The sequence below is a fragment of the Triturus cristatus genome, chromosome 2_2 (assembly GCF_964204655.1).
Source record: "Triturus cristatus chromosome 2_2, aTriCri1.1, whole genome shotgun sequence".
NCBI lineage: Eukaryota > Metazoa > Chordata > Amphibia > Caudata > Salamandridae > Triturus > Triturus cristatus.
The window spans coordinates 787,690,810-787,704,489 of record NC_140582.1 but is presented as its reverse complement, the minus strand read 5'-3'; the positions used below and the strand labels follow the sequence as shown (position 1 = coordinate 787,704,489).

At 46.0% G+C, this 13,680-nt stretch overlaps 1 protein-coding gene across 1 annotated transcript in view; it reads right to left on the bottom strand.

Annotated features, from left to right (window-relative positions):
* The window catches only part of LOC146862774 (uncharacterized), a 1,246,959-nt gene that overhangs the window by 56,798 nt on the left and 1,176,481 nt on the right, over positions 1 to 13,680 (bottom strand). The window contains exon 16 of the mRNA XM_085642072.1: positions 5,169 to 5,216. Within this exon, the coding sequence (XP_085498198.1) occupies positions 5,169 to 5,216 (48 nt within the window). The remainder of the gene's footprint in view (positions 1 to 5,168; positions 5,217 to 13,680) is intronic.

The window sequence follows — 13,680 nt, the reverse complement described above, 5'->3', positions numbered from 1 at the left end:
GTCCAAAAGGATCCGATGGGAGATGGTGTCGAAGGCAGCCGACAGATCCAACAGCACCAACATCACAGGGACATCCCTATCCAAGGACATCCTTATGGTGTCTGTTACCTCCAACAGTGCCACCTCGGTGCTGTGTGAGGCACGGAAGCCCGACTGGGAGGCATCTAGTATGTTGTTCTGCTCCAGATAATGGTAGAGATGTCGGTTAACTAAGGTCTCCATGATTTTTGCACAGCACGGCAAGAGAGAGATTGGTTTAAAATTCTGAAGGTTGCTAGGATCCGCTAGCACCTTCTTCAGAAGGGGTTTTATGCGCACATCCTTCCACTTGCGCGGGACAGTGGAGGTTGCAAGCAAGATGTTGCAGACAATTGTAAGGGCCTCGGCAAGGACTGGAGATAACGTTGACATAACAGCGGGAGGCATTAGATCTGATGGAGAGCCGGATTTTGCTCGAGCTAATAGAGACCACACCTCTTCCCTCGTAACATTAGGGATAAGTTCTAGAGTTGACTGACTCTGATTCTCCGAGATAGAGGATTTACCATGAGCACCCTCCTCAGAATCAAAGGTACTATAGATCACGTCAATTTTATTGAAGTGGCTGCCTAAATTCTCACATAATTCCTGTGTAGGTGGTGGAAGTGGGTTATTTGCCCCGGTATTAGTAAACTCCTTTACGATGACAAAGAGTTCCTGGGATGAGTTTTTAGCTTTCATAATACGGGCACCCAGATACAATCTCCTAGCGGAATTACAGCTAGGAGATATTCTCTATGTGCGGTTCGATAGAGCAGTTCATCCTGCTCCAACTTAGACCTTCTCCATCTTCTCTCCTTGGTCCTACAGACGGCTTTCTCTCTCCTGAGGCTGTCTGAGTATCAAAGGGTGGGAGCAACCCTTGCCTGAATCTTTACCCTCTTAAAAGGAGCAATGGAGTCTAGGGCGTTGGTTATGGCTACTTTGAATCGATCTAAGGCCACATCGCCATCATCATCCTCCTCAAATGTGGGAGAAATAAAAGCCCTACTAAAGGTATCCGGTGTCACCTTTTTCCAGGGTCTACGAAGATCCCTGTGACTGAACGGGGGACTGAAAGATTTTATGGGCACCCACGAAAAGCTAAGTGCTGAATGATCAGTCCAACCCATCTTTTGCGGGGGTTCTACCACCACCTCCTTGATGTTAGTAAAAATGGTGTCCTGCGTATGGCCCGCCACATGGGTGGCACCAGTGACTCTGGAGGAAAGATCAAGAGCCTCCATTGCCGTTATCAAACAGGCAGATTCACTACTGGATGGTGCCTCCAGATGATAATTGAAGTCCCCCACCAGCAGGAACCCATTGGTTAGAAACGTATACGGGGCCAGCCTTTCCAACAAGGTGGAGCAGAATTCTTTCTTATTGCCTCCAGGGGGGTGATACACTAGGGCACCTGTCCATTCGATGACTTGGCCCCGCAGTACCCTAAATATCAACAACTCTAAATTGGGGAAAGAGATGGTGTCTAGAGTCTTAACATGATACGGAAAGTGCGATGCAATGGCCAGCCCTCCATCCCACTTACCCAGTCTCTCCAGCCGGACCACAGAGTATTCAGCTGGAAATGCTTTTGCCAATGCAGGGGTTGCTTCATTGTTTAACCAAGTCCAGTAAAGAGGCCTATGTCGGGTCTGGATTCGTCCAATAGGTCCCAGATTTCAGCCTCGTGTTTGGGGATGGATCTAACATTTAAATAAAGCCCCTTAAAGTTGCTATAATTCTCTGGTGACCGCTTCTTGAAACATATCAATCTTATTCCCGTGAGGTAGTTGAGGGTAGTATCTAGATTTAGGCTTCATCCCACTGATTCCTGCTCCTAATTGGGTACAATGCGCTCCTATGTCTAAAGTTTGGGCATCTGGATCCTCATTAAGTTCCGTTAGTGCTACAAAACTTGTAGAGTCCCTTGCTAGTAAGTCCATGGTAGGTGCTGGAAGTTTTTTCGGTAACTAGCCAGTTTTTCCTTTCCGGCGAAGATTTTAGCCAATTTAATTTTCCGGATGTATTTATTTAGGTCAATCCTGACCTGTGATATATCTGTTGTATTGGTAGGGCAAAAATTGAGTCCACGTTTTAACAATTTTATCTCTGTTTCCGTTAATATTCTTTTAGAAAGGTTAATTAATTACTTCCAGGTCTTGTGACTCCATTATCTTTGTTATGTCCACCTCTGCCTCATGCTCCTTGTTGTCGTGCATATTCTTGTCGAATCTGTGGAGCCGCTTGCCTCTCCTGGTTGGTTTGGACGAGTTTGTCCGCGTCCTCTGCCTCTTCCGCGATTTCCTGTTCGTTGCGCCCCAGTTGTTTTCTCCCAATTTTTCTGTTGGAGAGGCAGGCGCATATCGCCTAAAAAACTATTCTTCGGTCTAGCTCCTGTCCGCACTTGTTCACACTTGCTTGTCTCATTAGAGGTAAGTGAAGATACACTCCCCGTCAAGGGCGTCGCTGAATCAAATTTGTCATAATCTTGAAATCTGTCAAATTTTCTAGCGTAGGTAAAGATTCTGCCCTCTAGATAATCCTCTTTGTCACGCTGGAATTTATTATGCTTCCTCAGTTGTACTGTTTCCTCGTGTTTCTTAATGTATCCCTCTAATTCTTCCTTAAATTTCAAGGTTAAAAACAAAACAAGGGAGGTCAATGTTCCAGTCAATGTTATCATCTCATACATTTGTGTTGATACATAATGTCACTTATGCTTTCATCATTTTAATGCTTCATGCTTCTTTTGGATAGATGTATTCCAAACAGCTTTGTATATATCACAAATGCGAATGGAGCTCCTCATCCTGATTCAATCCTGTTGGGGTTAGAGTTCAAAAGTTAAGTATATGTCTGAATTCCTTTTGCCGCAGAATTGTTTCTCTATCACCACCTCGGGATTGTAGCTCCACCTGTTCCACGGCATAAAAAGTTAGTAATTTCCATTACCCACCGTGTTCTTTTTCCATATGCTTTGCTATGGCATTGCTTCTGCCAGTGAATTACAAAGGTTTTTTAAATGTTAATTTCTAACTATAACGTGCCTGAAACACTATGCTTTTTTAAGTGAATTTCAAAGGTTTTTTAAATGCTAGTTTCTAACTATGCCTACAGAGGTAGGACATGTGAAGAAAGTAGAAAAAAACGCACAGAAAGAAGCAAAAGGAATGCAGAAAGAAGCAACATAAGTCCACAAAGACGAAGAAAAGTGCAGGAAGAAGCAAGACATGTGCAGAAGGAACCAACAGAGGAGCAGAAAGAGGCCTTGTTGCAAAATCATCCTGTGCCCACAACTTTTTCAGACGGGTACTGGTGGTAACTGACTCTGACTAACCAGGCCTAGAGCCAGTGCTATGCTAAAAGACACTTAGAATACAGTGAAAACACCTACATACACTAGGGAACCCTATGCGTTGGGGTATCCCTGTGATTAGCATGACCTCCTCTGTAAGGCCCTAGTACATAATAGGGCAGGGGGATTAAAACTACCTCTAAGTCAAAGGTGCAGAAATATGCTACTTTAACTAGTAGTCGCGTTTGCAGAGTGGTGGAGAAAGGGTGCTGGGCGTACAACCAACGCTCAGGAATTCCGCTGCGTAGGACATACAGAAGGTACCAGGAGGGATTCTTGGCCCCCAAACTCCCTCAGGACTAAATTGGACTTCATCCCCCATCCCGTAGTCTGCCACGAGGCACGTTTGCAGAGTGGTAGAGAAAGGGGGCCATGGCCTCCGAAGACGTCTTAGCAATCCCACTGTGTGGGAGTTACTGGAGGTAACAAGAGGGGTAGTTGGCCCCCAAGGACATCCTTGGGGGCCCTCTTCCCAAACTATTACCTCCAGTCAGTCCCACACAGCAGCACTGGTAAGTACTCGTACCAGGCCACGCCCACTTTGCTCACCACTCTACAAATGCACTCCCTGGCGCACTCTTGGATGGGGATTGAAGTCCCCTTTACTGATGGGGGTCCTTTAGGGGACACCTAGCCTACCTTTAACCTCCAGTAAGCCCCATGCAGTGGGATTGGTCAGAGGTAGACAAAGGTCATGTCCCCTTTCTCCACCACTCTGCAAACGCGCCCCTTGGCGCGTTGTAAGTTGGGGGAATAAGTCCCCTTGAATCCTGAGGGTCCCTGGGGTCCAACTAGCCCACCAGGTACCTCCAGTAAGCACCACAGAGTTCCATGGCAGAGAGGTGTAAAAAAGGGCATGGCCTGGACCACCTCTCTGCAACGCAGCGCAGTGGCACTTACTGGAGGTACATGGTGGGCTAGTTGGCCCCAGGGACCCTCAGGATTGAAGAGGAATTGTTTCCCCACCTTAAAACGCGCCACAGGGCGTGTTTGCAAACATGTCACCCTAGACCCCGCCCCCTCCCTTCACCACTGTGCAAACACGCCCCGTGGCATGTTTTAAGTTGGGGAATTAAGTGCCCTTGAATCCTGAGGGTCTCTGGGGTCCAACTAGCCCACTAGGTACCTCCAGTAAGCCCCACAGAGCTGCATTGCAGAGGTGTAAAAAGGGGCATGGCCTGGACCACCTCTCTGCAACGCAACACAGTGGCGCTTACTGGAAGCACCTGGTGGGCTAGTTGGCCCCCAGGGGCCCTCAGGATTGAAAGGGAATTAATTCCCCAACTTAAAATGTGCCACAGGGCGTGTTTGCACACATGTCACCTCAGGCCCTGCCCCCTCCCTTCACCACTGTGCAAACGCACCTCGTGGCGCATTTTAAGTTGGGGGAGTCCCTAGGGTACAACTAGCTCACCAGGTACCTCCAGGAAGAGCCACAGAGCTGCGTTGCAGAGAGGTGGTCCAGGCCGTGCCCCTTTTTACACCTCTCTGCAATGCAGTTCTGTGGCGCTTACTGGAGGTGCCTAGTGGGCTAGTTGGACACCAGGGACCCTCAGGATTCAAGGGCACTTAATCCCCCAACTTAAAACGCGCCTTATAGGTAAGGACTGTGGCAGGAGTGGTCATTTGAAAATAATAATGGGCAGAGGAGGAGGTTTCACCAAATCGAAAAACAAGAAAATGGAATAAAAAATAAGCTCTCTTTTCCAAGTTCCAAAAGAAAACACATTTGACAAGCACAGTGTAAAGTACTTGAATGTTTTACACCCAAGTTTAAAACATGGACACTTACCAGGCTAAACTGAAGGCCACAGTGCTCGCCCATTGTTTCTGCCAATCCCTGAAATAAGAAACAGTGTCCATTTATGTACAAACTACTTGCATGCTAATGGATTTTACCAAGCACATGTGACTATCCACAAACTTTGCTTCCTTATTTAGCACCCTATAGCTCATCTTTTAAATTGCCCATTAGTGGTTTAAGAAAAAGATCACACAAGACACAAATTCATGTATTTCAATTTTTCTCGGTTACATACCGCAGTATATCATGTTTTTCTAGAATTGACTGCTATATAGATTTTCCCTTTGTGTCCGTCCCCCCCCCCCCGAGCCAGATTAGCATACCTTTTGGGCTGATATTATTTTAAAAGTTACACTAGCACCTTTATTATTTCTCCTCGCTTCCCAGGGGTGCTTGGCCGTCCTCGAGGCTAAGCTTACCGGGTCCCGGGTTGCTGCAGTTGGCGGCCATCTTGGGTTGGGCGCGATTGGACGAGCGCTCTAGTCGCTCTACTTAAACGGTTAGGAATGCTTCCGCGCAGCGGACGCGGGCAGCGGACGCGCCGGACCTGCGCCGGAGTCGCGCCTGAGTCCAGCCCGTCTGCGCCCGTCCGCGCTCAGCCAGGCTCAGGGCATGGTAATCTGCTCATTCCTGTACAACGCACGGGTCCTAGGATCAGGTACACGAGGAATGATCTGATGTCATTACATGCCCCTAGATGTTTGGGTTGTAGCTATCGATGGGTAGAGGGTACCCCCTATTTGAACTGTGCCCTCTGTGGTGCGGCCCGTGTAACCAGGGACCAAACACTGTTATCCATGGCGCTGCTTAACTGTAGGTCCATACCCTGTCATGCCACTGAAATCCACTCTTTGATCATTGACCATAAGCTGGATGTGTTGTTTCTTACTGAAACTTGGTTAACCTCTAGCTCTGGTCCGGATATTGTTAAAGCCCTTCCATCAGGATACCTCATATTTCATCAGGACAGGCCTGATGGAAGGGGGGGAGGGGTAGCCATCCTATACAGAGACAATTTCATGTGCAAGGCTGTGGATTGCGGTATTAATAACTCAGAAAGCTGCCAATTCGTGTTGCGACTATCCCCCACTTTCTCTATATCAGGCCTCCTTCTTTACCGGCCCCCTGATACTATGGGCAACTTTGTAGACTCTTTTATTGAAGCAGTCATACCTTTAGCCGCGGCATCATCCAATTTTTTAGTTATCGGAGACCTGAACGTGCATTTTGACGACCCTCATGATAGATGGGCGAGAGACTTACAGGGCATGCTGGGTGCACTGGACCTTCACCTTGTTAACGTCGGCGCCACCCATGAGAGAGGCCATCAGCTAGATGTTATTTTTGCGAATTCAATAAATCTGCTTGCCCTACATCCCTTGGCTCTTCCCTGGACTGACCACCATATGGTTCCCTTTAATTGGCAGTGGGTGAAAGGGAGAGACCCGGTACCTCAACGGCATACTGTGGAACGTATCTGGTCGAGGCTGCCTGTGGGAAGATGGGCAGCCGAGTTAGCAAGAACTTGTCCTCCCCCTGCTACCGACCCCACTATGGCGGACCAGCAGGTGGGTAATTGGATCACTAACACCTTGGACTCCTTGATCCCGAAAAAGAGGAGGACTCTCAGAGAAAGAAGAGTTGGCTCTGCCCCTTGGTATACGCCCGAACTTAGGGTCCTCAGAACTTCATGCAAAAGATTAGAACGCGCTTGGAGAAGAGAGCGGACCGACGAAAATCGGAATGATTACAAGGTAGGGATGAGGAAGTACAAGGTGGCTTTGAAGGAGGCTAAAAAGAACTTTTTTAGTGTTCGGATCGAGAAGGCTAGCAATTCCCCAGGGGAATCTTTCAAGATCTTTAAAGAGCTGCTGAAGGCCCCGGCTCCCCCAGTTGTCTATGACGACCCGCAGGAGAAATGTGAGGAGCTCGCCAAGTTTTTTCACTTGAAAATCGAAAAGATTCTGTCCTCACTGCCAGCGATGTTGCAGAGCGTGGAAATGGACATCAGTTCAACAATAAGTCCCGCTGAGCTGCTATCGTTCGGCCCCTTCTCAGAGGAGGAGGTCGAAAAGGTCCTGAAAAAGATGAAGAGTGGGTCTCCAAGTGACCCGGCGCCTATGAAATCCCTTAAACAGGTGGCAAATGTTCTTTCCACTCCGCTTGCGGATCTTATTAATCTTTCGCTTGCACAAGGAATAGTGCCTCAAAGGTGGAAAGCCGCTGTTGTCAAAGCACTTTTGAAGAAACCGGGACTAGATCCGTCTAATCCGGCCAATTTTAGGCCCATTTCACTCTTGCCCGGTTTTTCTAAAGTTGCAGAAAAGCTGGTCAATTACCAACTTTCTTGCCATCTTGAAGACCACCATTTGCTTGGGGATTCCCAGACGGGTTTTCGCCCTGGTCAGGGGACAGATACAGCCTTACTGGCAGTGGTGGAGGAAGCAAGGAGCATTCTCGACTCAGGGGGGTCAGTGGCAGTGATCCTCCTGGACTTGAGCGCGGCCTTTGACACCGTTAACCATCAGGTGCTCCTCCAACGGCTGGCAGAGGTGGGTGTTAAAGGGATGGCCCTTGAATGGTTGAAATCCTTCCTCTCAGACCGGTTCTATCAAGTCTGGGAAGGGGGAGAACAGTCCACCTTGTTCCCTCTTCAATGTGGAGTCCCGCAGGGCTCATCTTTGAGCCCTACCTTATTTAACACCTATATGGCTCCCCTTGAAAGAGTGGTCTCCCCCTCAGGAGTGAAGATCATCAGCTATGCTGATGATACGCAGCTGGTTGTGGGCCTCACCCAGCTGGAAGAACATCCCGAAGTCCTTCATGACTGTCTCTCCAATGTCCATCGCTGGATGTCTCAGTCCGCGTTGAAGCTCAACGGTGACAAGACTGAGCTGATGGTGCTGGGCAAGGCCTGTCCCTCTCTCATTACCAGTTGCTGGCCGCGGTCCCTGGGTGATCCACCATCCCCCAAGAAGGAAATCAAGAGCTTGGGGGTTTGGTTGGAGGAAGATCTATCCTTCAGGACCCATGCTAGGAAAACCGCGGGGGTATGCTTTGGCTTGCTGCGTTCTGCTCGCAAAGTGCTACCTCTGCTCCCTAACTCTTCCAGGAAGCTTTTGATTCGCGGCCTAATCTTGTCGCGGCTTGACTTCGGGAACGCACTATTTTTGGGCGCCCCAGAAGCAACTTTCAAAACCCTTCAGCAGGTGCAGAATGCAGCAGCAAGGGTGTTAATGGAAGTGCCACGCAGACAATCAGCTGCCCCCGCCCTGAAAGCGCTCCACTGGCTCCCTGTTAAGGAGCGGGTGAAATTCAAGGCGCTATGTACGGCCCATAAAATCTTGTACGGCAGGGGCCCTTCTATTCTGTCTTCTATGGCACGCCCCTACAAGTCCACACGCCCACTGCGCTCGGATCAAAGACATCTGATGCAGACTACAAGAGTAAAAAGAGCTCGCTCCGGGGGCCGACGCTTCTCGGTGCAAGTAGCGTCACACTGGAATTCCTTGCCCCTTAAGATCCGCGCTGAGCCCAATATCCTGCACTTCAGGAAACTACTTAAAACACACTTATTCCCAGTGTAGGACTGAGTAAGAGCCTTTCGCGTCTGTGTTCACAGCGCCGGGATGCCCCTGGGTAACTGCGCGTGTTACAAATTTTATATAATAATTATAATAATATAATAAGAATCCAGTGCCTTTTAGAAAATAACAGCAGAGAAATCAAAGAAACAAGAGCATTGAGAGGGTGGAGTTTGCTAAATAGCCCACTCTTTTCACTTAGATTAATTTCTTTAAAAAAATTATCACTCCTTTGTTTGCTTTGTGTGAGGAGCTGGGGCAATCGTTTTCTTACAAAATTGATCTAATTTGTAGTACCTAGTCTAATTTCTCCCATCACCCTCGTTGAGCTTGGTGGAAGACAAACACTTGAAACTAAACACAACACGATTGAGGTCCTTACTTTTGAAGGATCATACCTGGATGTCTTTTCTTTCAAGCTGCAATTGGCGACACTGACTTCCTCCTGCTTTTAGATCTTCAAGACCTTTCTCAAAATTCTTCTGCAACTGCCAATGACAGTCAACACAACTTTCTCCCAGGCGCTCATCACCTGGATTATGTCGATGTAATTTATTTACGTATGCCTCAGTATTTCTCTTAACAGCTCCAGGTCATTCAGAATATGACTGCTCGTTTGGTGCTGGGCCTTACTTATAAAGAACATATCACCGTTATCTGTGGAAATTACCCTGGCTCCCTTTGTGTCAAAGCAACAATTTAAAGTGCCTGTGAGTTTGTCACAAGACCTTGTGGGAGTCTAAATTTTACTTCTTCGCATTTGGGTCAAAATTTATATTCATTCTCATTCTGTAAGATCAGCTTCTCATAATGTGTTGGTCCTCTCCCAAATCCAATTGGTGAGGCAAGAAGGTAGAATTTGGAATTATTTGACTTCAGACCTTCTGCCCAATCATAATAATCTGTCATTATGCAAAACCTTGAGGAACTGTCTTTCCACTGTTTCCAAGCCTAGGTGTTCATGATCTCAAATGTCATTAAATTACATTACAAAGGAGCTATCCTCATAGTTACATTTATTTGATCATTTTTGATTATCGCCCTTAATTTGTCAAATGTGCTTTTATTATTACCTTTCATCTCTTAATCATGTATGTACTACTTTCCATGCCGGGTATTTGCGCACCTCTGTGCCAGATCTATTTAAAAAAAAAAACTTCTTTAGACACATTTACCTCTACGGTCTCTCTGTCTACCCACAAAAACTATATGGGCTTCATTTATGGGGAATTGGTGTAGGGCAGCACCGCAAGGCTCCATGAGGTGCTGCCCCATGCCAATGTGAAAGGGGAGGACATTACCGTATTTATAAAATACTGTGCATTCCTCTCCTTTTTCCCCTGTGATGGAGCACAATTTGCTGCCTCGCGCCTATGCAGGCACTCTTTCACCAGGGAGCAGGGGTATCTGCGTTGCAAGCAGGATTGTCTTGTGCAGGAAGGGGCACCTTACATCAACCAAAACAATCCTCGTTACACCTGCTATGGGGAGGCTTAAGGTTTTGGCGCAGCCACAGGTTTACGTGATGAAGTAAATCTGAGACAGCATCAAAATCCATGAATGTTGTGTGGGAACAACCATCGCAACGCCCATTGAACGCCTCTCTGGGGCAGAGTAAGGCAACATAGTGACTTGCGCTGCTTTGTCTTACTCCATATCTATGAGGCTATGCAAAGTCACGCAGAATGGCTTTGCGTTGCCATATAGATTTGATTGATGGGCTTACACTGCCAGGGTGTTACAAAATGTGATACTCTGGCGGCGCAAGCCTCTCATAAATAAGCCCCTATGTTTTATATACATTCAGTGCAATTTACTGTTGTAGAGTTGCAAATCCTGAATCAATATCTAAATGTAGTCCAAACACATAGTGAAAATGTGTAGACGTTTTCATTTTTTAACAGATATTCTTAATATCCTGCTGCATTTCGCAAACCTGCAAACATAAATTCTAGCATCCTGAAGTCCAGCAATTCTAAATGTGTGCCAGTTTCCTATGGAATGCAGGATGCAGTCCTAATTATAAATATCAGCAAATAACACTAATTGTGGCTCTGTTTATTGTGTATGGCTCGGTGATGACAGATATCAAACGCAGGACTATATGGACAGTATAAATGCAGTTTTTCTAATTCTGCATCCCATAAACAATATTTAGGTCAATGCATGCCAGACCTCCTTAATGCCTGACTAACTCTCAGATATGTAGTTTTTTAATTTTTTTTTTTAAATCAAAAGATTGTAATTCCCTTCAAGCTCCCACAGGCAGGAACTCATACTTGTCAATGCTTGAACCTCATTTGTGTTCTTCTGAGTCTCTTGAGTGTGGCTGTACCAGACAAAAAGATTTTTTATGGGCTCGGGGTTCCCACAGTCTGACTACTTGCTGCATCGCACCTAGTTTGTATGGAAACATTCCACAACCATATATTTTCCACATTTACACATCCTAATGTTTTTAGCGCTGGGCTGACTTTCTGGTCCTTAGAACATGCTGAACTTGACAGCTATCAGATGGTTAGCATTTTTGAAAATAAAATATCTCTGCCTATGCCTAACCCAAAGCTAAGAAAAATCCCAAAAATATCTGTCTCTTTACTGGGGCACAGACATGCAGCATCCTCCAATCACAGTGCTTCACAAGGAGATAGCATCATTGTGAGACAGCGTTCTCGTGTGTCTGTGGCCCAGCAAGGAGAATACACTGGTTAGATGGTTTCTGTTGCATGCTTCTCATGCATAGAGAAGCATTCTGAGATAACGAGCTGTTTGAAATTAATCAGGAAACAGAGATCAGAATGGAAGGGGCTACAAATAATCCTAATCCAACACCCTCCAAACTTCACCTCCTTGGTCATTTCTTCTATTGGTTTGGTGTTAGAGGTGGTTGGACAGAGGGTGGGATGAGTTAGCCTACTCCTCCTGCTCCCTGTACCACATCACCCCCTCGCAACCGCCATAAAATAAATTGATTTAGCCCGTGAGTAAGGCTAGGGAGGGATTTCAGGTAGTAATAGCTGTCCTTAGCCCCTCCCTTTGCCCACCCACTGGTTCTATCCTTGAATGGACCTGGGAAGAGGTAGGGAGTTCCTCCCAGGTCCATCTCATATGTATATGACACCACTAGTGACGTCACTGGCCCCCAGTCATGCACCCAACCATCTAAAGACATCCATCCCCCCAGAAACCAGGACCTGTTGCCAACCCCCACAGCCAAAGGGCAGGCACAATGCAGGTTTGACCACCTCCAACAGGGTTTGTCGTAGGGTCTAGCCTCCCCCGCTGCACATGGGCAAGCTTTGTGTGCATCAAAATGTTGGCAGGCTATGGAACATTGGGCAAAGGGCCTGGCTGGATATCAGGCCCTGCAGGATAATCCCCTATTGGCCATGGCCAAAAACCATGCTCAGCGAGAAAGTTAACTGAATATGGTAAAAAAGCACTCACTGAAAATACCAAATGTTAAAGTGGAGGTATGGGGAGATATGGTTAGGAATGATGATAGATCTTGGTTTACATTAAAAACAGCCTAATTTCTCGCTGAAAAAATCAAAGGTTTAGGTGAGATTATAGTTAAGTGTTGAAATTAAAAAAAACACGAATGTTTAAAAACAAAAAAAAACGGAAATGTGCCAGTTGGAGTGTACTGAGCTAAATATAACTTGTGCCCCGGGCATACACTTCCTATGACCTCACATATTACTTCACTCATGACATCATTGATGAAATCACTGATAACACAAAAGTCATATACAGCATAGAATTACTGAGCGTACACTTTAAGATACATAGCAAGGAAATACCGTAACCCCAGGAGGCAACTGTGATTGATCAGGCTGAAAGTTATATGGTGCACCATTGACAAATCAGTAAAGTTTGGGGTGCAAGTATTGCGCAATGTTAAACAAGGTAAATGTGGGCACATATGATGTAGGTTGCAGAGGTATGTTCAAAAGTAGATTACATCCTAAAACCAAAGTCTTTAAAAAAATTCTGCGAGAAAGGCCAAAGCTTCTGTTGACAATAGATTATCCAACAGTGGATACCTGGATGCCTGCCCATGTTAACTCACTGTAATATCATGCTATCATGCTAAAAGCAAATTCTATGTAGCGAGAACATTTATAAGATGTGCGTATTTATTTCCAGAACTCCACTGATAATTTTGAGGCATTACAGATTGTTGAATAATGTATATTGAAGAGCTGTCCTACTTAGAGGTGGTTTATCTCGCTCTGGCATTGCAAACATTGCTTTACGTTTGTATGATGTTGTGAGTGAAATGCTACTAGTGGACCTGTAGCACTGATGGTGTCACACACATATGTAGTCCTTTAAACACGTCTTAGGCCTGCTATTAAAGCCTGTGTGTGCAGTTTTAAACTGTCATTTTGACCTGGCAAAATAAACCTTTTGTCAGGCCTATCCCTTTCTTTTTAATATATATAAGTGGCCCCTAGGCTAGGCCTATACAGACAATAAGGCAGGGTGCAATGTATTTAAAAAGTTTGACATGCACTTTAAATTTTTACATGTCCACATAATGAAAAACACCTAAATTCGTAGTTCACGACTGCAAAGTCTACCTCTCTGATAAGATAACATTGGGTTACCTTATTACATTTAATAAGTGACAGCTTTCAATTGGGAGCAGGTATTGTTGTATACCCAACGTGTCATCTCCATATCCTGCTTGTGCTCAGCCGTGCACCACTTGTTAAGGTTTAAGGTTGACAGCAGTTCAAGCTTTCTGCTACAGGTATGAATGTCGAGTTGATGTCTAAAGAACTGTAATTTAAAACCCTCTTTAATGTTCAAGGTGGATTTTAAGTTGCTATTCCGAAAATTGGCACTTTTAGAAAGTTGGCATTTTCTTGTTCCAGCTATTTGGTGCCTGCAGCCTGTATCCTGGGTCG